The following is a 23444-nucleotide window of genomic DNA, read 5'->3' as shown; positions in this document are numbered from 1 at the left end:
TTATTTTTAATGGAAAAATTAATAATCGAGAGTGATTAACAGTGAATCTAGAACAATGAAAATTCTTTTTAGTTATCGAGAAATTAATTCTAGTCAAAGAGTGCTGGGAAAATGGAAACAAAAATAACTTGACTGAAAGTGTTGTCAAACTTAACCTTCAAATGTACACAATAAGTAAATAATCTTTTAAAAATTATTTTTGTAATATTATTAATTGTAAAACTTTATTCTTGATTTATGTTAATTGTTTAATGGTGAAAAGGTAAATTTTAATTGTAAAAATTAAATAAAATTATTAAAAATTTTTTGATTAGGTTAAATTAACTTTTAGAAAATTTTAATATTAATATAAATAGTTTTATAATGAAAATCTCTTGTACAATTATTTTGGTTTAACATAATTTTACAATTTTAATTAATAATTAATAATAACTAATTTCATATAATTTTCATTAGAAAATTAATTTTTAAAAAAACAATTTCAACAAAAAGAAAATTTAAATAATATTAAATCTATATTTTTTCAATAAAAAAAAAAAGTTCACAATTATTTTTTTTTTTAAAAACAAGAACAATTTATCAGTTGTCGAAAAAATTACAAACTTCAAAAAATTGAGATTCTTTTATTTATTTATTCAAAAATTATGTCAACCTAAAAAAATAATTTTCACCAAATTCACATTTTTTCCATCAAATCATATACAAAAACTGTTAAAACCAAGAAATTAATTTTAATTCAAATAAAAATAAAAATCTCTACTCACAAATTTTTTCATTTTTAGTAATCATGGATCTAATTTTACCAATTTTAATAAAACTAAATAACAGGTAAATGGTTGAATTTATTTAAAAAAAAAAAAAAACAAATCGTGAATTAATTTTTTTATTTATAAAAATATGATTATTTTTATTATTATTGAAAAAAAAAATTAAAAATACCACTTAATAATTATTTATGATTATTTTTATAATTACGTAAATAAAACATTTCTTTTTTTTCAATGAAAATTAACAAAAAATTTATTTATAAAATCTTTTTTTTTTACACACAAAACACAGTAGAAATTTTTTTCTTTCTATATATATATATATATATATATATATATATATATTTACATAAAAAATTTAATCATCGCCGAAGACAATTTTTTTTCCTTGAAATCCAATTTTCAAGACATCCTGTTGTTTCTTTTTAGCCGCCCAAGAGGGATGTAAATGTTCATCTGTAGCTGCAGATTTTTTCTCCATTCTTTTATTATCAAATTTTCCCGAATTTCTTCTATCATCATTTTTATTCTCACGAAATTCGGCATTTCGACGACTTTTTCTATTTGACTCAAATTTACGATCAAAATTTTGTCGATCTAATGATTTATTTTTAAATTTATCAAAACGTTCACCACTTTCAGAATTTTTAACTTTTGAAAAGAAACTTTCATTTTTACTTCGTGAAAATTTTTTTCCAATCTGTGTTGTTTCGCGATTATCGTCATTTAAATTTTGTATTTGTTTTTTTGGAATGACAACACTCATGTAATTTTGATCACCGTCAACTGTTGTGAAAAAACTATCCTCCTCTTTTTTTAAACCGAGTTCTTGAAATTTTGTGTCCATTTTTATTTTTTTTGATGATTTTCTTATTTTTTCAATTTCTTCTATTTCATCGTCTTCATTTTCTTTAAGAAGTTCAGAAAATCTTTTAACAGTCGCCTCTTTGCTTACTGGATGTATTTCCCTTGGTTTTATTGATTCTTTCTTTTTGTTTTTCGATTTTTCCTTTTCTACATTTTTTACAATTTGAGATGATTTTTTTGTGACTTTTTCCGTAATTTTTGAATTTAATTTGGAATTTTTTACAATTTCTGTCGATTTTTTGTTATTTTGTAAATTCTTTAAATTCAAATTTTTATTTTTTGATTTTGAATTGATTTTAAAATTTTTATTTTTCGTTTTTGAATCTTCAAAAGTTTCGTCATCCTCGTCTTCTTCGATTTTGTCAGTATTTTCAATTTCCTCCTCATCTTCATCTATTTCTTCACTTTCACTTTTCTCTGAAACTTCTTGATTTTCTTCTTCTTCCTCTTCTTCATTTTCGCTTTCAGTTTCATTATTTCCTGAAACTTCTTGATTTTCTTCTTCTTCTTCTTGTTCTTCATTTTTTTCCGCGGTTTCTTCATCTTCTTCGACTTCTGATTTTTGATCCTCATCAACTTCCATTTCATCATCCAAACATTCATCCTCATCATCATTATCATTATCATTATCATCATCAGAATCTTCTTTCGTTACTATTTTCTTCTTCTTTTTCTTCTCATTTTTCACAATTTCCTCATTCGTCGTTTCTTCATTCAATTTTTCCTTCTCTTTATTCTTTAATTCCTTCTTTGCTGCTTTCATTTCTTGTTTCATTAATTTTTTTCTTCCGGGTCCCAAAAATTGTTCGTAATCGGGAAAATTTTTTTTCAATAACACAATTTGTTCTTTTAATTGTGGAAAATCGGCAATTTTTGCTGTTACACGAAGTGTTGCGTCTGATGATGTTTCATTTAAAATTGAATACAATGTTTTGTCATTGTTAATGGCAAATTTTGTTATTTCATCGTCGTGAATTTTTTTTGACGCCATCACTTCGTCGTGAAGTCTTTCGGCGCGTCTTTGAAATTTTGCTAATTTCTTTTCATCGCCATGATTTTTTTCACGTAATATTTTTATTTCTCTTGTTAAATTGTGTATTATTCGAACTCGAGATTTTCGTACTAAATGTCGTAATTTAACGATCTAGAAAATAAAACAAAAAATTTATATTTAAAAAAAAAAAAATTTCAATATTATATAAAAAAAAAAATAAAAAAATTAGTAATAATTTAATATAAAAATATTTTTAATTTCATTTATTTTGAAAATGGAAATTAAAAATAATATTAAATATTAATATTTATTAAAAACAGTATTTAAAAAATAATTTTAAGAATCGATATTGATTTTTCAACATTTAGTCAAAATTTATTTATTTTTATTTATTTAAATATCTAATTTAAAAAATAATTAATAGAATAAAAATAATAATATAGATAAAAAATATTATTATCAAAATATTATTTTTAATTATATTAAGAAATAAAAAAAAATCCAACATTTACAAAAATGATATTTAAAAAAAAAATCAACTCTGATTTATAGAAATTAATTTAATTCAAATTTTCGGGCAAAATTTTTGAAATAAAATCAAGAAAATTTCCAAATTTTAAACAGATTCACAATTTATGGAATATTTTTGAGATAAATATTTTAAAAGAATTTTTGAAATGTAATAATTTCCAATATTTTAACTCGTAAAAGTTATTACAATTCTAATTCAAGAAAAAAATTTTCAAAAATCTAAATTAGTTAATCAAATAATTGAAATTATCTTTAAATATTAAATCAAATAATTAAAATTACCTTTAAATAATCAAATAATAATAATAATAATAATAATAATAATAATAATAATAATAATAATAATAATAATACATTATAATAGTTATAATTATCTTCAAATATTTAATCAAAAAATTAAAATTATCTTTAAATATTTAATTAAATAATTGAAATTATTTTCAAAATTTTCAATGTAATTTTATTTCGAATCAGAAAATCCCACACTGAAAAATACTAAAAATCGGAATATTTATTTCCCCATTTGGAATATTGATATAAAAAAAAGTTTTTTTAATAGTTGGAAAAATAATTTACATTCACAAATTTGTATTTTTAATTTAATAATAATTAAATACAAATAAAAAGTTTTTAAAATAATTTTTTCCCTCCAAATATTTGAAATTTACGCGCTTAAAATAAACGACATCTATTGAAATTACAATAAAACACAACGGTCTCTTATGATAATTCAATAAAATTCATATTATAAATAATAATTTAATAAATTCAATAAATTTGTAATTTTATGAAAATATTATCCCTATAGACAGGCAATTGTCATTTTATTATCAAACATAATGTATAATTGGTTTCGTTAGAATAAAAAATTAAATTTTCCAATAAACTAATTAAATCTCAATTATTCTCAATAGCCTAAATAATAATTTAATTTTTAATAATTTTAATTTTTTTTTACGCAAATAAAAGTAGAATTAAAAATATTTGCAATTTTAAAATAATATTTGCAAAATAGCCGAAAACATAACCTAAAAATTTGTATCTGAAAAATTAAAAGAAAAAACTAAAAACGATAATCTGAAAAAAATATTAATGCACTCACCTCATTATTAACTTCCTTTTTACCCATTTTGAAATTAATTTAACTATTTATTTTCTAAATACAATAAATAAATACACAGAACAGTATTTTTGTTTACAAGAAAAATAAAACACGTTTTGTGAAAGTGACTTGTTTGTCGATAATTACCGATTATCGGTAATGTAAATACAATTATTATCAATTTCACATAACCTTAAATATTTGTACATTTTTTTCCATAAAAAAATATGTTTTCTTTTAATCCTTGAATTTCATCCATCAGTGTAGAAATAATTTTTTAAAAAATAAATTTAAATTCCCAAAGTAAAATTTAATTTTTTTTTTAATAACTTTTAAACTGTTGTTGTAAACAAATGTTCAAGGACGTGTTAATTGTCACGTCTTATATGTTCTAAAGAGTTAAATTAAAGTGATTATAAATACCATGAGATTATTTTTTAAAAAATAAATACAATAACAAATAGATGTTATATATTTTGTTTTTTTACAATGAAAAAATTATGAAATAGCTTGATATTTGGCAAAGTTTTCGAGGTTGACTTTATTTTGTGTGTTCGTCGTGTAATATATATATATGTGCTATATACGTCATTTTTAAAACAGGTGTCGCTGTTATCGAAAATTCCAGCAGTCGTGAAATTGGGTTGGGGAACGCGCGGCTGGGGAACTGTTTTAGGGACCCTTCTTGGCAATCATTTTGGATTGCTCCAACACAAAACAGTTTACGTTTTTTTTTTTTAAATATACGTCACAAAAGGTAAATTTCACACAACAATTTGTGATATGTGATATATATGGTTAGTAAATATTATTAATTTTTTTCTCAAATAAAATATTCAATTTGTTATCGTATTATAATACTGCGAGGAAGAAAATCCAAGTATGTAGTGCTTCATCTTTGACCTTCGATGTAATTTTTTTTTATTTTATTTACAACACTTGCATGTGTCGTGATGTGATTGTTTTCTTTTGATCGCGCGATATGTCAAAATTTGTCGTCTGATAAAATTAATACCCTTTATCCTTGTACATTTAAATTCAAGACCAACGTACTTTTGACAGCTGCGTGGTATTTAAAAAAAAAAAGGGGAGAAAGAAAAACATAATATTTTTATTTAAAAAATTTGAATATTCGTGTAGAGAAATAGTTTCTTTTTTTTCTTTATTTTCTTGTTTCTTGAGAAATAAAATTGCAGATTGCAAGGTTAGTGCGCTTAAATCAATTGTAAGTTTGTTTAAACATTGAAATGATTGTGATTGTGACGTTTCACTTGAGCGAATTAATAGGATATCATTGAATATTGTTCTATTTAATAAACGTACATATAGATATGTTGTAATAATAAAAAGTGGCGATTTGACGTGTAAGAAATAGCAATCAGCTGATTCTCCCTTCCATATACGAATTTTCGTGTGAAACAAAATAACCTATATTTTGACATTTTTTTTCGAAAAAAAAAAAATATCCATTTATCGATTTCTTTGTTGCATGCGACTTGTTTTTTTTCAAGTTTCTTATCTAATGATAATTGTTGCAAGTTTCTGAATTGTTTTGTTATATTTTTCTTTTTTTTTGGCTACTTGTTTCGTTATATTTTTTGTTTATTGTACTTACTGTTTTATTTTCTACAATTTATACTTACAATTTGTATTTACTACAATTTTTTTTAGTTGTTCCAATTAACTAATTTTTTTTTTTTTTTACGAAATCTTTTTGGAGTTTATCCAATAATGCATATAGAATTTTTATTTGCAAAACATTGACACGTGTATGAAATAATTTTTTATCGATTTAATTTTTTTTTTTTATTTTTATTTTAAGTAATGCTTTAAAATATAATAAAAAAAAAAAATTGAAGAGAAAACAAAGTTATGATCGCGTGAACTTGAAGTTTATTTTTCTAAATATAAATTGCAGATTATATAGATTGCAAATGGGCAATACGACAAAATTATAAATACTCAATACATGTATATTATTATCAAGATGAAAATTTGCTGTGTTACAGTGACGAGTTTTTTTTTCTTCTATTTTTTCGAAAAATTTTCTTTACAATTTTTTTTTTTTTACTTTCTGTAGTAAAAAATGACTTATTTATATTAATTTTTATGTATTTTAAATAATATAGTAGTAGTTAATTAGTTTAGTATTTAGTAAATTTAACAAATTTTTTACTAATTAATTGTGATTAAAAATTTATTCCAGACGTAGCATTCATTAACATCATACTCCAAAATTTAATTTCTTTTTTAACAACAAAAAAAAAAAGAAAAACAAAAACAAAAAACTGCAGTGATTTTTCACTGAATCGGCAATACAATGAGTTGTGCCCGCTGTTGTTTAGTTGGTGTCAGCCGATTAGCTTCATCGAATCATGTCGCAAATCACGGTGAGAATTTTTTTTTTCAATAATTGTTCTTTAAACTTAAAAATGTTCAATTTATCTAAATTTTAATTGTTTTAAATTTTAAATTATCCAAATTTTAATTTATTTAAATTTTAATTGATTTAATTTTCAAATTATACGAATTTTGATTGATTTAAGTTTTAAAAAAAAAATTGAAATGTTTCGTTTGAAATTCGAATAAAAATTGTTTTTTTTTTTTAATATTAGATTTAAATTCTTTAATGATTAATAATTAAGGGAAATTTACAGAATCAAAAACCGAAAGTTCGTTCAAATAATAATAATAATAATAATTAACAAAAATTAATTATTTGAATTAAAAGTAATTTAATAATTAATTTAAAATTTAAATTAGTTAATTTTAAATTTGTAAAAAATAAAATTGTGTTTTCTTTTGTATTCACAGTACATAAAATAGTTAGGGTTGTGGCTTCTCGTCCAATTTGTACGACTGGAATTGTAAATAAAATTCCAACAGAGCCGACAACGCCAAATAAGGACGCTGGAGCAACAGCATCAGGGGGAACAACTGGAAGAGATGGAAGTGGTGGTGGTGGTGGCGGTGGTAAAAAAAATACATTGACTTGTCCGAAATGTGGGGATCCTTGTACACATGTTGAAACATTCGTCTGTAAGTATTTTTAATTTTTTTTCCTATTTTTCTATATGTGAATAATTTTGTAATTTTTTTCATTTTTTTTTTTTTTTTGCAGCTTCAACGAGGTTTGTAAAGTGCGAAAAGTGTCATCACTTTTTTGTCGTATTGTCGGAAATTGATTCGAAACGAAGCTTAAAGGAAGCTTTAAGACCAGAGGAATCGAAACAAGGATTTTATAGAAAGCCACCACCGCCACCTAAGAAGGTATTTCTAAATTCAAAATTTTTTTTTTATTAGTAAAAATGTGTCTAAACATTCAAATGGACAAAAAATTTATTTAATACATTTTTAATTTCAAATTTTATTACAAAAAATATTTGCTTTCTATATATGGAAAAAATAAATAATTAAATGTTTTTTAAAGCAAAAATTAATTCAAATTACAGATATTTTCAATTGAAATTTGTTGATTTAATTATAAATATAAAAAAAAAGGAATTAAAAATTTTTTCTTTTTTTACAGATTTACGAGTATTTAAATAAACACGTAGTGGGTCAGGAGTACGCAAAAAAAGTTTTAAGCGTTGCCGTTTATAATCATTACAAACGAATTCACAATAATCTTCCTGTTCAAAATTCAGGACAATCAAATGCCAATCCAGTTGGCAATCAAGATCTTAATCATCCGTTCACTCATAGAGGTCTTAAAACACGTAAATAAACACTTATTCGCTTAGCTTCGCGATTAAATTATAATATTTAATTAATACAAAAAATTTGACTTTTTATATTTATATTTTATATTTCAATTTTTTGTTATTGAAAATATTGAATTTTTTCTTTTTTAAAAATTTTACTATTTCATGTTTAGATTATTATTTTTTAATTAATCGATTAATAATATTTTACGTATACAGTGTAGCCACAATATTTGCCTCTAGAAGGGAAGGATTATGCCCTATTTACCTTTTTTTTTACCTATTTAAAATTTTGTTATCAATTTTTATCTATTTTGATAATTTCTTATCTTTTTCATCTTCTTTATGATTTGATTAATTTGCTGATGAAATATTGAAAAAATAATTAAATTTAATAATAATTATTTTAAGTAAATTTCAATAAATCTAAATTTAATTGGCAGAGACATTTATTGATTAAAATTGTAATCGATGTAAATTTAAATTCATTCTAATTCTAATCGATCCTCAATTCAATCAATGCAAAATTCAATTTATTCAAATTTGAATCTATTTAATTTTAATTAATCATAATTTCAATTTAAATAAAATTTTCTACGATTCAAGTTTTAATTGATACAAATTGCAATTTAAATTTCAAAATATCCATCTTTCAATCAATTCAAATTTTAATCAAATGCAAATTCAATCGAACAAAACTTAGAATTAATGAAAATTCAAACTAGTAAAGGATTAATTTATATAAGTTTCAAATTCTCCAAATTTTAATTGATTTACATTTAAAATTATCCAAATTTTAACAGATTTAAATTTCAAATTATGCGAATTTCAATTGTACCAAAAAAAAATTTTTTTAGATGTAAATTTTAATTTGTCTAAAATTAAATTTAAACAAATTTTAAATTATTAATGCTTCAATCATTGATGAAAATTTCAATTTAATATAAATTTAAATTTACAATGTTCCATCTTTCAATCAATTCTAATTTTTATTGGTGAAAACAAATATATTATATCAAATTTTAATCAATCGAAATTTTAAATTGGCTAAAGATTAATTGATTTGTTTCAAATTATCGTAAACTTAATTTGTCCAAATTTTAATTAATTTAAATGTAGAATTATCTAAATTTTAACAGATTTAAGTTTCAAATTTTAGAAATTTCAATTTATCCAAAAATTTTAATTGTTTTAAATTTTTAATTTAAATTTAAATTCCAAAAGATCAATTTTTCAATCAATTCTATTTTTAATGTACAAAACAAACTTATTAATTGAAATTTTAATCACATGCAAATTAATGAAATTTCAAACAGGCTGAAGATTAATTTTATTTAAGTTTCTAATTATCGAAAAAATAATTTTTTAAAAATTTTAATTGATTTATGTTTCAAATTATCCAAATTTTAAGTGATTTAAGCATCAAATAATCAAAATTTCAATTTGTTTTTAATTTTTTAATTAATTTAAGTTTCAAATTATTTGAATTTTGATTGATTGAAGTTTTAAATTATTCAAATTTATTTAAATTTAGAATCATTCAAATTTTTTAGAGATTTTAGTTTAAATTACAAGAATTTTCGTTTATCTAAATTTAAATTGATTTAAGTTTAGAATTATCTACATTTCAATTTATCCAAATTTTGATTGATTTAAGTTTTAATTTGTTCAAAATTAAATTTTAAACCTTTTAAAATTATTAATGCTTAAATAATTGATAAAAAAAATTTCGATGTAATTAAAATTTTTTATAAACACAAATTAATTGTTCTTTTTAGTTTTTTTTTTCTAAATTCATTTTAACTATCAGCATTTTTATCACCTATTTTCGTTAAATAATAATAATAATAATAATAATAATTTTCAATTATTCTTGTGGCAACTCTTGTTATATATATTTTTTTCTGCAAAAAGAAGTAGAAAAAAATTTTTTTTTTCTTTCCATTAGAATTTAAAAGTAATTAAAAAAAAATTCCAAAAAAGAAAATAAAAATTTTTTCTTTTCTCCATTCACAGATTTACTGCATATATCAAACATTGGAAATCCATTGGGCGTTGGTTTTCAACAAGTCTCACAAAATAATAACAATAATACAGAACAACAATCGAAATCAAGTTCACAATCGACACTTGGCTCCGATATTCTCGATAGTAAACAACATCAATTAAAATTGGAAAAAAGTAATATACTTCTATTGGGACCAACTGGCTCAGGTAAAACACTTCTCGCCCAAACAATAGCACAATGTTTAGATGTTCCATTTGCAATATGCGATTGTACAACATTAACGCAAGCCGGCTATGTTGGCGAGGATATTGAGAGTGTTATTGCAAAATTGTTACAAGACGCAAATTATGTTGTTGATCGTGCACAAATGGGAATTGTTTTTCTCGATGAGGTGGATAAAATTGGTGCCGTACCAGGGATACATCAATTGAGAGATGTTGGTGGCGAGGGTGTGCAACAGGGAATGTTGAAAATGTTAGAGGGTACAATTGTCAATGTACCAGAGAGAAATAGTTCGCGTAAATTACGTGGCGATACATTACAAGTTGATACAACGAATATATTGTTTGTTGCATCGGGTGCCTATAATGGTTTAGATAGGCTTGTGTCAAGGCGTAAAAATGAAAAATATCTTGGTTTTGGTGCAACACCAGCGTCAGAGAGTCCTGGTAGAAGAGCAGCGAATCTTGCTGATGTTGCAAATATGTCACCATCGACGGAGGATGATAATCGAGAGAAGGATATATTATTGCGACAAGTTGAGGCGCGTGATCTCATTGATTTTGGTATGATACCGGAATTTGTCGGCAGGTTTCCCGTACTTGTTCCATTTCATACGTTAAACAAGGAGATGCTCGTTAGGATTTTAACTGAGCCTAAAAATGCCATGGTTCCACAATATCAAATGTTGTTCTCAATGGATAAGGTAAATTATATAACATTATTTTTCAAAGCCATATAAAAATCAGGCTTCGAAGTGACACACTTTTTTACTTTTTTTGATACTTTTTTTTCGACAAGGCTACTTTTTTTTACTACTAATTTTGTCCAAAAGCCACTAAATGCTACTTTTTTCAAAAAAAAAAAATTTTTTTAAATGATAGAATTCAAGAATTTTAAATTTTAGCGAATTTTTTTGATTTCTAAAATTTTAGTAAATTAGAATTACTTAAAATTTATTAACAAAGTTTTAAACAGTCAGGCCTCGGATTATACGACTTTTTTCGACTTATTTTAATAAAATGCGATTTTTTCGCCTTTTTTTACATTTTTTAAAAAATACCTTTTAAATAAAATACGATTTTTTTTAGTATAAAATGCAGATCTTCAGATCTTCTTTATTTCAAATATTTAACAAATTTTTAACTAAAATTCATCACTAAATTAATTATTTTTAATAATTTTAATGAAATTCATCATAAATTCAATTATTTCAAATTATTTTTCAATTAAAATTTTTATGAAATTTAATAATTGTTTATAATTTTAAAAAAATATATCAAATAAAATTACCAAAAATTTTTAATTCAAAATCAACTAAAATTCAATATTATTTTCCAAATTTTCAAATTCAAAATCAACTAAAATTCAATTCAAATTATCCGAATTTTGATTGATTGAAGTTTTAAATTATCCAAATTTTAATTAATTTAAGAATCAACTAAAATTCAATTATTCTCAAAAACTTCAATTCAAACTTAATTATTATCAAAATTTTCAATCAAAAATCAACTAAAATTAAATTATTATCAAAAATTTCAATCTAAAATCAACTAAAATTCAATTATTTTCAAATTTTTTTTAACTATTTTCATAATATTTTTTGAAAATTCAATTATCTTAAAGCATTTTTCAATTAAAAAGATTTTTAAGTTCAATTTTTGTCTATAATTTCTGATAAATTCTTCAATTATTTGAAATTCAATTATTTTCCAAAATTTTAATTGAAATTTAATTATTTTCAAAATTTTCAATTCAAAATCAACTAAAATTCATTTATTCTCAAAAATTTCAATTTAAAATCAACTAAGATTAAATTATTATCCAAAATTCAATTGAAATTCAATTATTTTCAAAAATTTGAATTTAAAAGCTTCTAAAATTTAATTATTTCTAAAATTTTCCATCGAAAATTCAATTATTTTTAACTATTTTTATAATATTCTTTTATTTTTGTCTGCAATTTCTAATAAATTTTTTAGTGAAATCTTAAAAAAAATTTAAATTAAAAATCACTTGAAGTTCAATTAATTACAATAATCAAAATTGTAAATCTTTAATTAATTATTGTCTGAAAATTAATAAAATCTTTTGAAATTCAATTATATCTAAAAATTTCAACTTTAACTCTTCAAAAATTATTATTTAAAAAAATTTTTTTTATATAAAAATCTGTAAAACTTGATTGAGTATTGCCTGAAATTTTTTTGATTATCAAAACTAAAAAACAAAAAGACAAAATTTTTAATTCGAATAAATTGCTTAAATCAGATTTGAAAAAATTATAAAAATGGTACATTAAGAATTTTTTTTTTTTTGAGAAATTTGTCCTACTTAAATGAAATTTTGAAAATTTGTCTCACAATTAGTTCGATTCTCAAATATTCGAAATAAAATTTCTTGATAATATTCAATATAAAATTATTCTCATTACAAAATTAATAAAATGAATTTAATATCTAATAATAATTAGTTATTTAAAGTAAAATATTTATTAACCAATGAAATTTTGTTAAAATAAAAAATCGACTTTTTTGTGCCTTAAAGTCGATCCGAGGCCTGAATAAAACGAAACTGAAGTACGCAACGTTTATGATAAACGATTTTTAAAGAAATAATTTTTTAAAATGAAAAATTTTATAATCTTTTGCCTAAAAAATATTTTTTTTTAATTTGCTGATTAATGAAAACTACAAGAAATACTTTTTAGGCAAAAAATTATATAATTTTCCATTTTAAAAAATTATTTCTTTAAAAATCGTTTATCATAAACGTTGCGTACTTCAGTTTCGTTGAATAAAAGAAATTTTGTGTTATTAACAATTTTGAAAAAAGAAAGAGTATATACAATAATTTATGTTTATAAGTAAAAAAAAAAAAAAAAAAAAAAAATGGATAATAATTGAAATTCCATTTTTAGGTGGAATTGACATTCACGCCAGAGGCACTTGATGCAATAGCGTCATTGGCAATGGATCGAAAAACCGGTGCACGAGGTCTTCGAGCCATTATGGAATCACTTCTATTGGAACCAATGTTTGAGGTGCCAGGAAGCGATGTATTGACTGTTCACGTAACCGAGGGCTGTGTTAGGGGCATTGATAAGCCCCAGTACATTAGAAGAACCGAATCTTCAGACGATGAATTACAGCAAGCGCAGCGGGTAAATAATTAGCAAATATTCAATTTAGGAACTGCTCCTGCAAAATTATTTTGAACTATATATATATATACAGAAAAAAAGGGAATAAGCAAAAAAAAAAATCGTATTTTACACATCTGGAATATTCTCAGTCCCTTCCTCCTCCTTCTTCTATCTTTCTCTCTCCCCCTCGCCCAATAAAATGCCATCTATTCTAAGTGTTCCAAAAAAAAGAACGGATTGAGATGAATCTAATGAAAAATACCAAGTTTTTAATCATTTTAATGTCACTTAGTTTCCATCGAAAAAAAAAAAAATATATTATCTTCAACAGGTGCTTGAATTTCGAACAAGGTTTCTTCCAAATTTTTTTCACACTCGACATTCGTTTAAAAAAAAAACTAATTTTTTTTTATTTTCAATTTAAAATTAAATAGAAAAAATAAAATAATTTTTGTAGTTGAATTTGTAAAACTAGTTTTGCATTTAAATGTTTTTTTTTTTTTTTTAATTTTTGTAATAAATTTTTTTGAAATAAATTTTGAAATGAATTTTAAAATAAATTTTGCCAAATTTAATTTAAAAAAAAAATTTTGCAAAATTCAATTTGAAATTAATTTCCTTAGATTATTTTTTGTAATAAATATTGTATATCTTTCTGTTTTTGGGAATTTTCCAGTACTTAATAGACATTCTTTCATTGCATCGTTATAAACTATTGAACGATACTGCGAGATTATGGGAGATGGAGAGGCTACGAGATCGAAATTCATAGCACCTGAATTAAAAAGTGAGATATCCACGTCGTGATTTTCAAATAAATAAATAAATAAAAAATAAAAGTAAAAATAAAAAAATTATTTTTACGCAAATTTATCTAGATAGTTAACATTTTTTGTAATATATTGTAAATAGCAAGAAATATAAGTAGAGTCATTGCGAAAAATAGAAGAGAATAATTAAAAAAAAAAGATATATATATATATATACATAACTTTGTCGAAAAAGTTAATTACTATTATTCATTTTTGCTTTTTAAAAAAAAATATTACCTCGATAATTTTTTTTTTAAGACAGAAAAAAAATGTGTCTTAAAAAAAAATTTAATTTTACACAATCGAATTATATATTATTCAAAACAAATTCATTCCTTTATTAACGTGCGGTGTTAATGATAATAGTCTAATTTTCCAGAGTAAGAAATTTAAACGTAAGCAAGAAAATAAAAAAAAAAAATCATTGAGAGAACATCATTTTCATTAAAAGCGCTTTTCGTTTAATATCTTCAAACTTTTCTTATACTTTTTTTGCTTGTGATTATTAGGTTTTTACAATTATTATTATAATTATAATAATTTACGCAAGAAATTTGAGAAAACAAAAAACAAGAGTTTTTTATTGTCAGATTTGACAATTATATATATATATATATTAACGAAAATTTCTGTAAGCAATATTCATGAAATTGAAATTGATAATCTCTCTCGAACAAAATTATTCATCTATTTAAAATCTAAATTTTTAATTTAATTCTTAATTTTTATCAATTAAGGGAAAAAAATATGTTAAGAAATTACAATTTAATTAATTGTACGAATAATTAAATTTCTTAAATTGTCTATATTTTATTTATTTAGAAAAAAAAAATTTTAATTCGAGTTTTTTTTTAGAAAATTTTAACGTCAATTTCAGTTTCATGAGAAGAAATTAAATTATAAAGTGTGATCTAATTTTTCTTTTTTTTGTTCCGAATTTGTACAATTGTACAAAAAAAATAAATAAAGTGGATAGAACCATGTGACTTTTATTTAAGAAATTGAGATCACTGGTTTATAATTATAGCTAATTTACACTGTATGAACTTATATTTATAATAAATAAGTTTAAAACTTTTTTTTTATCCTTTTTAATATCCATTTTAAAAAAACATTGTAATTTTTTTTCTGATTTCTTTATTATAATATTAATTAAACATCAATAACAGTCATTTTTTTTCACTTTCTTCAAGCACATATCCTCTTCAATCGGCAAACAAAAATTCTATATTAAATATTTAAATTAATAACTACAAATATTTACAAGGTGATAATTTTTTAATTATCTTTCTCACTTATTTTTCGACTGTAATTTAACGCGTGTTTTCTTTTTTTAACAATTTTGTTAACAACGAAAATAAAAGAAGAAAAATTCTGATTTTTGGAAAAAAATTTTAAAATCTAAACAAAAATTACTTCTGTTTATTAAAAAAAAAAAAAAAAAAAAAAAGGAAAAAGGAAAATTGAATAAAAAAAATCTTGGAAATTTTACAGTGAAATTGCAATTTTTCCTCTTATAAGGAATTGTATTTTTTATGTTTTTTGTGTTATTTCTATTATTTTTGTTTATTGTTAAAGTCAACTACTTTTTTTTTTTGCTAAATAGTCTTAATAGCAATAATTTATTTTTCAAGGTAAAAATTATGTAAATTCGATTAATAATTGCTAACTTTGATTCAATTTAAAAAAAAATGTTTTTTTATATCTATTTTTATATATTTTGAAATTATTTTTCATTTTTTTTTTAAACACAATTTCGATTATTTATTATTATTATTATAATATAATATTATATTTTTATAATCTATTTTCAATGAATCACAAAATCAATTAAAATTTATTGAAAAAAATCAGATCCTATTAAAAGTAATCATTTAATTTAATATAAAATAAATATTTGTAATAAATTTTCCTCGCGCAATAATTTTTCAGACAATTTTTCTTTTTTTTACTTTTTATTATTTCAATATTTACTTTTTTTGTACTTAATTGAATATAAATAAAAAGTACAAAAAAAAATTATTACGAATTCTTTTTGTTAATTTCTTTTATTTTTAATTAATTTTTCGTTTACTTTTTTTTATTAATTTAAACTTTACTTTTTTGGACTTTATTGAATACCTATAAATTAAAAGTACAAAAAAAAATTATTTATTTATTTATTATGAATTTTTTTGGTTAATTTTTTTTTTATTTTTAATAAATTTTTCCAAACATTTTTCTTTTTTTAATTATTTTTTAAACTCTACTTTTCTTGTACTTTATTAAATGTATTCGTAAAAATTACAAAAAAAAGTAATTATTTTTATTTATTATAAATTCGTTTGGTTAATTTTGTTAATTTTATATTTACAAAAAATTTTTTGTTAAAATAAAAATTTATAATAAACAAAATCAAAAGAGCGAAAAATATTTCATACACAATCAGAAAGAAAAAAATTAACAAAATTCAATTCAAGAACGTTTCAGTAAAAAATTAATCAAAAATGAAATTAACGAATCAAATATTGAGAACATAATTTAATCCCTCTGTAAATTAATCATTTCAATTATCACTCGAGATTATTAATTGAAAATCAATATTTTTTGAATCACAGCAAAATTTTTTCATAGATAATTATTTGAAAATTGAATCAAAGTTAGCGTTCGAAAAAAAGTTAATTATTATTACCATAATCGAAAAAAGTTGTTCTTTTCTTTCATTTTCTTTCGTTTGTTTGTTTTCTTTTTTTTTCTTTTTGGTTTAAAATTTTCTATATTTCATTATAGTAAGACTGTGGTGGTACTTTTTGAACGGGTTTCGGTCTCAAAATGGAGGTGAGTTCAGTGAGAATCCATTTGGTGGCACGCAATACCATAAAATGAACAGCAAATTGAAGGACAAGTGAACCAAAACCTTTGTACAAACCAATTGCTCCTTCAGTGGCAATAATTGTTCGATAACAATCGACAGCGCCACTGTAACCAGTCAATAATGGTCTCACACTACGTCCAGTATCCAAATTATCAATTATCGTACGCGTTCCCTGTAAATGTAACCTGTGAATGACAGTCTCAAGGGGATAGAAAACAACATCGGCAGCGCACATTGACACCAAAATTGATTGCAATTCAATATCTTGCATCGCACTATCCGAAAGAATATCTCGACTGTATGCACCCTGAAAGAGAGAGAAAAAAAGTAACATTTTTTTCTTTTTTTTTTTTTAATTAATTCAAAAATATAATTTTCACAAAAAACTCAACGTAACTTAAATTACAAATTGAATTTAAAAACAATTTTATATAAATATTTATAATTTATGTTAAAAAATAAAATTTATTATTTATTTAAAACAAAACGAAAAAAAAATGGTAGAATGTCCTATTTCTAAAAAAAATTATTTATTTTTTGAACCATTTTCTTTTTTTATTAAATTAAAAAATTAATTTTTCCAAATTAAGAAAAATTGTTTTTTTTTTTTTGCTTTTTAGAAAATGAATTGTAACTTACCTTTAACTCCTGAATGTGTTTTCGTCGAAGATGCATCATACGACTGCTGACTCCTCTTACAATGAGAGTAAATAGATATTTAACAACACCATAAGCAATTGTAGGTGGTATCAAAGCGTAAATTGGAATAAGTCGTCCTTTTGTGCCAACTTCAAGCAAACGAATTGCACCATCACGAAATACATCCAAAATTCCTGGTTTCTCCGAAGCAATTTCCGATTGTACAGTTTCAACGAGTGACGCTGAATAAAATGGCGTTACCAATCCAATTGAGACACTGAAAACAAAATTATTTTTATTTTTCAATTTCCACACATTCTAAAATGTCATTCAAAATTAAATTAACTAAAATAGTAAATTAATTTCAATTAATTTTTAAAAAAATATTTTACTTAAAATACAATTTTACTGCTTCACTTCAAATTCTTTACACTCTTTTTTTTCACTCTAATAACAGAATTTAATATTTGCCCAAGAATGGTAAAAAAAAAAAATAGTAAAAAATGTCACGAAAATGTAATTGATAAATAAATTTTAATAAGCAACTTTTTCTTCCTTCAATTTTTTTTAACTAAATTTTTTATTACAGGTACAATAATTTTACTAACTAATTTAATATATTAAATCAATAATAGACTATTTTTTAAAAAATAATTTACCATTTTAAGAGAATATGTTGTCCAAAAGCTTTCATTGAACTGTTACACGTTATTTCCCTAGAAATAAAATATAATAATAATTTTTTTTTTTTTTAATGAAAGGTTAAAAGTTTCAAATATGCCTTTGACAATAAAGAAAATAATAAATAATGGGATATAAATTTTTTTTAAAAATTACTTGGGCCATGGTGTGATTTTAGAAACTAAATCCTCAATAGCTAAACTCAATCCTCGAACAAGTAAAACCGATCCAATTCCTTTCCATAAAGTATTGAGACCTTGAGTTTGATGTAAACGAATAATTACCGGTATCAATGTTATTGGTACCAAATGATATTTTGTAGCGACAGGATTTACTTGACATTGTCTTCGTATTACGATAAATGGATGGATTAATAAATTTTCAGTAATTAAACTCGCCAATCCACAGCCCAAACCAACATATTTTTTTACAGCAACATCTATATGTAAATATATTTATTTTTATTTCGAATTTTCGCTCTTTTGAAAAGAAATGCAGAAACTATATATATTAAATTAAATTATAATTATATATTATTAATTACAGGCCTCGGATTTGATTTTAAGGAGTAAAAAAAAGTCATTTTAGTCGATTTATATTCCAAAGAAAGTCGATTTTTTCATTTAACAGGGTGTCTAACAATTGCTAGGAAAAAAATTCCCCTAATTTTTTCACTGACTTTTCCCAGACCTAAATTACATTAAAAAATATTTATTTTGATACAAATAAATCATTCACTAAATAAATAAATGTTTCGTAAAAAATAAAATATTTAAGTGAAATAAATAAACTAATTGGGGATGTATAAATATTTTCAATATTTAATTTAAAAAAATTTTTACGTCGTCAAATCTTAAATTATCAAATTTTTATTTAATAAAATTATATATAAAGCAGATTTTCTAGTACATCGAATTTCAAATTAATATACAATTTGAATTTATCGGTATTTATGTCAAGAAAAATTCCATAAAGAACAATTTTTTTTAACTGAATTGTTATTTTAGTAAATTTCAATTTATCAAAATATTTACTTAACAGAATTGTCATTGAATAAATCTGCAATTAAAAGAATTTCTATTTAACAAAATTTTTAATTAACAAAATTTTTATTAAAGAAAATTTTAATTCGAATTAATTCTTATTTAACAGAATTCTCATTTAAGAAAAGTTCAACTTAAATCTTTTTTTGTCAATTTTTATAGACATAAAGTTCGTTAAATTGAAATTATATTAATTTAAAATTTTTAAAAAATATTAGAAAAAATGCTTTATAAGAGTTCTGCTAAATAGAAATTCTTTTAAATCGAATTTTAGTTAAATGTAAATTGAAAATTTTGTATAATATAAAATTCACTTTATACAATTTTGCTAAATAGAAATTCGATAATTTAATATTCAACGCCGTAAACATTTTTTTAAGTTAAATGTGGATATTAGCATTAAATGATAAATTATTCGTATTAATGAATAATTTACTTTATTTGAAATTGAACTGATAAAATAAAATTGTATCAAATAATTTTTTATTTTTATTAAAAAACCAAATATTTCACTGAAAAAAATTAATTAATTTGTTATCCAAGTTTAAAAAATCATTTATTAAATTCAATAAATAGTAGTAAATAATTATTTACTTAATGAATATAAAATATATCACATGCTTAATAATTGAGTGTGATGGCTAACTTTTTAATTTGCATTTACTTTGGGAAAAAAATAAAAAAAAATTTTTGAGACTAATAGTTATTTTAATTTATTTATAAAAAATTTCAGTAAATTAAAGAAATTCCCTGACTTTTCCCTGATCGTTAGACACCCTGATTTTTGATGATTTCTGTTACTACAAAATTTATTAGAAATTGCAGACAAAAAGTACAATAATTTAAAAACTTTTTAACCCTTTGAGGACAATTGTTGCTTTCAGGCAACATAAACATTTTTTTGTTATTTTAAGCATAAGTTCCTTGATTTTTAAAACTAAATATTAGACCAATTTTTTTCATTTAGTCTAATAAATTTCCAATTCTAAACTCTGGTTTTGAGACAAAAAACCTTAATTAGTTTCGCTGAAAAACATATTTAAAGATCAAAAATCGCGATTTTTTAAGAAATAATTAGGTCCTCAAAAAGTTAAGTGAAAAATGAAATTATTCACACAGTTGAATTATTTTCGAAGAGTATTTATAAAAATCATTTAAAATAATTAAATTTCAAGAGATTTATAATTGAAATTATTAAATTTCAAAAAATTTTAGATGAAAAATTTTAGAAATAATTAAATTTGAAAAGCTTTTAAATTGAAATTTTTGAAAATAATTGAATTTCAAAAGATTGTGTTAAATTTCAGACAATAATAATTATAATAAGAGAAATTTTTAGTGATTTCTGTTAATGAAGAATTTATTAGAAATCACATAAAAAAAATTGAATTCCAAAAGTTTTAAATTGAAAAATACTTTCAGATAATTGAATTTTCGAAGAATATTATAAAAATCATTAAAAAATAATTGAAATTTTTGCAAATAATTAAATTTCAAGTGATTTTGAATTAAAATTTTTTTGGTAATTTTATTTGCTAATTTTTTTAATTATAAACAATTATTAAATTTCATAAAAATTTTAATTGAAAAATAGTTTTAAAAAATTGAATTTGTAAAGAATTTCATTAAAATTATTAAAAATAATTAATTTAGTGGAGAATTTTTGTTAAAATTTGTTAAATAATTGAAATAAAGAAGATTTGAAGAACTGCATTTTGTTGAAAAATGTTGTAAAAAAATGTAAAAGAAGTCAAAAAAAGTCGCAGTTTATTAAAATAAGTCGAAAAAGTCATATTTTTGGAAAAAGTTGAAAAAGTTGAAGAATCCGAGGCCTGCAATTCAGATTTTTGAAAATAATTAAACTTTACGCAATATTTGAATGAAATTTTTGAAAATTTATTAGAAAATTACAAAAAAAAAAAAAAAAATGAAATTTAAAAAAATTTTAATTGAAAAATACTTTTAGATAATTTAATTTTCTGAAGAATATAAAAATCATTAAAAATAATTGAATTTCGAAATTTATAGTTGAAATTATTAAATTTCAAAAAGTTTAAAAAAAAAATATTAGTATTAAAATATAAATTTTTGAAAATAATTGAATTTCCAGTGATTTTAAATTAAAATTTTTTGTAACTAAAAATAATTTATCAAATAATAATTTTAGATAAAATTTTTTGAAAGTAATTGAATTTTCAAAGATTTACATTTTAGGTTTTTTCAAATTAATTGAAATTCAAGTGATTTTTAATTTAAAATTTTTAATATCTATTATTAAAAATTTTTTTAGAAATTGCAGTCAAAAATACAATTATTTGAAAACTTTTTTAGTGAAAAATTGTTACAGATAGTTTAATTATTTTCAAAGAATATTATAAATATCATTAAAAGTAACTGAAATTTTTGCAAATAATTAAATTTCAAGTGGTTTTGAATTAAAATTTTTTTTGTAATTTTATTTGCTAATTTTTTTAAAACTATAAACAATTATTAAATTTCTAAAATTTTAATTGAAAGATAATTGAATTTGTGAAGAATTTCATTAAAATTATTAAAGATAATTAATTTACTAAAGAATTTTTGTTAAAAATTTGTTAAATAATTAAAATAAAGAAGATCTGCATTGTATACTAAAAAAACGTGTTTTGTTTAAAAATTTTGTAAAAAAAAATGTAAAAAAAATCGAAGAAGTCTTATTTTATTAAAATAAGTCGAAAAAAGTCGTATTTTTGAAAAAAAGTCGTATAATCGGAGGATTGTAATTATATTAAATTTAATTATTTATTTATTGACAGTAATAAAGAGACTTATAAAAATTATCAATTATATTATTACTATTGTTAATTAATTATTACTATTTATTTATTAAGTTTTTTTTAAAACAATTATTATAATTAATTAATTAATATTTATTACATTGCTTCGTTTTTTTTGTAAAAATAAAATTTTCCTTGAAATTCGATAATCAACTATATTTTGTCAAAATAAACAAAACTAATTTTAGAATGAGAATATATATAGACATGAATAACAAGTAACATTATTCGAGACACCTCGACATTGACATCAAGCGAAAAATAATTCGTTAATGCATTAAACTTATATACCTATATGTATATTTAAATAAGTTTTAGATATTTAAAGGTTAACAATATAAAATTGGCTGAGATTATTATAATTACCATCTGCGGGCGGTGAATCCTGAGCAACTAAAGGATGCATTACAGGAATATCTAAAGGACGAATAACTTCTCGTCCATGATATTTTGTTGGAAGTCCAACACCTGCTGAAGATGCTTCCCAAGGTACGTCTACTTGTCGTCCACGATAAACCCTTTCATAATTTTCAAGTCCTGCCATTACTTTTGACAATTATAAAGAAAAATAATTCACTACCAATTATTGCTGTGAAAGATAATACAATTTTCTTCTCATAGCTAATCATTAAATGGAAATTTGCAATTTTTTTTTCGCAGCAATTATATATAGTATATACAAACGATTTGCTATATATATGTATATTATGACAATTTTTCTCACACCTTAAAAAGAGATTCTTTTTTTCCGCAGATTACAGTGTTTTATACATTTGAAACACGTGTTTAATAAATGCAAATATCTTTTTAAAACTCGGAACCATTTCTATCACTTCGCATGTTAGCAAAACAACACAAGAAAGTTAGGTTATGTTTGTAATCGATATTATGATACAGTTAAGAGTAAAATATTTTGAATTATTTTTTATACCTCCTTTTAAAAAGTATTTTTTTAAAACTTCATAGAAATTAAATACTTGATTTTATGGAAAATCAACAAGAAAAATAAAAAATCAAAATCAAAATAGAATTTTGAGTGGGGGAAAAATTACACATGACAGCTGGAAATATTACCTCTTGGCGGGATATTTTGAATTTTTAGTTAAGTTAATTAATAAATTAATTTATGTATATAGTTTTATTTTTTTAATTAACTTTAAAGAGTTTTGATAATAATTAAATAAATTTGTTTCTATATTAATAAATTAGTATTTTACACTAGAAAGTATAACAGAAATAAAAATTTATGACCACTATCGAAA

General features: G+C 21.5%; 3 protein-coding genes across 10 annotated transcripts; 1 reads left to right on the top strand and 2 right to left on the bottom strand.

Annotated features, from left to right (window-relative positions):
- The first annotated feature begins 23 nt into the window (after positions 1–23).
- Positions 24–17045, top strand: LOC127281649 (ATP-dependent Clp protease ATP-binding subunit clpX-like, mitochondrial). 8 transcript variants are annotated; one of them, XM_051305465.1, is made up of 9 exons: positions 28–174; positions 4865–5018; positions 6468–6651; positions 7076–7300; positions 7383–7531; positions 7791–7980; positions 9982–10898; positions 13113–13355; positions 14014–15599. In XM_051305465.1, exons 3-9 carry the CDS (start codon positions 6582–6584, stop codon positions 14107–14109), a joined length of 1890 nt encoding a protein of 629 aa, XP_051161422.1. In that variant the 5' UTR covers positions 28–174; positions 4865–5018; positions 6468–6581; the 3' UTR covers positions 14110–15599. The 8 variants fall into 8 exon arrangements, with proteins under 8 accessions (XP_051161426.1, XP_051161422.1, XP_051161430.1 ...); XM_051305469.1 differs by lacking the exon at positions 4865–5018 and having other exon boundaries at positions 24–174; XM_051305473.1 differs by lacking the exons at positions 28–174; positions 14014–15599 and adding an exon at positions 16919–17045 and having other exon boundaries at positions 4575–5018.
- On the bottom strand, positions 1086–4432 carry LOC127281651 (DNA ligase 1-like). Its single transcript, XM_051305474.1, has 2 exons — positions 4262–4432; positions 1086–2778 (listed from the first exon to the last, which is right to left on the bottom strand). The coding sequence occupies exons 1-2, from the start codon at positions 4286–4288 to the stop codon at positions 1126–1128; spliced, it is 1680 nt and encodes a 559-aa protein (XP_051161431.1). The 5' UTR covers positions 4289–4432; the 3' UTR covers positions 1086–1125.
- On the bottom strand, positions 15571–23214 carry LOC127281652 (mitochondrial outer membrane protein SLC25A46-like). The gene is made up of 5 exons (XM_051305475.1): positions 22549–23214; positions 18480–18762; positions 18302–18358; positions 17643–17919; positions 15571–17310 (listed from the first exon to the last, which is right to left on the bottom strand). Exons 1-5 carry the CDS (start codon positions 22724–22726, stop codon positions 16903–16905), a joined length of 1203 nt encoding a protein of 400 aa, XP_051161432.1. The 5' UTR covers positions 22727–23214; the 3' UTR covers positions 15571–16902.
- Between the last annotated feature and the right edge of the window lie 230 nt (positions 23215–23444).

Source organism: Leptopilina boulardi, unplaced genomic scaffold (assembly GCF_019393585.1).
Source record: "Leptopilina boulardi isolate dan_hultmark-lab unplaced genomic scaffold, ZJU_Lbou_2.1 LbouV2_273, whole genome shotgun sequence".
In the NCBI taxonomy this organism is placed as follows: Eukaryota; Metazoa; Arthropoda; class Insecta; order Hymenoptera; family Figitidae; genus Leptopilina; species Leptopilina boulardi.
Note: the sequence above shows the minus strand (reverse complement) of the source record. Positions and strands in the feature narration are given on the sequence as shown.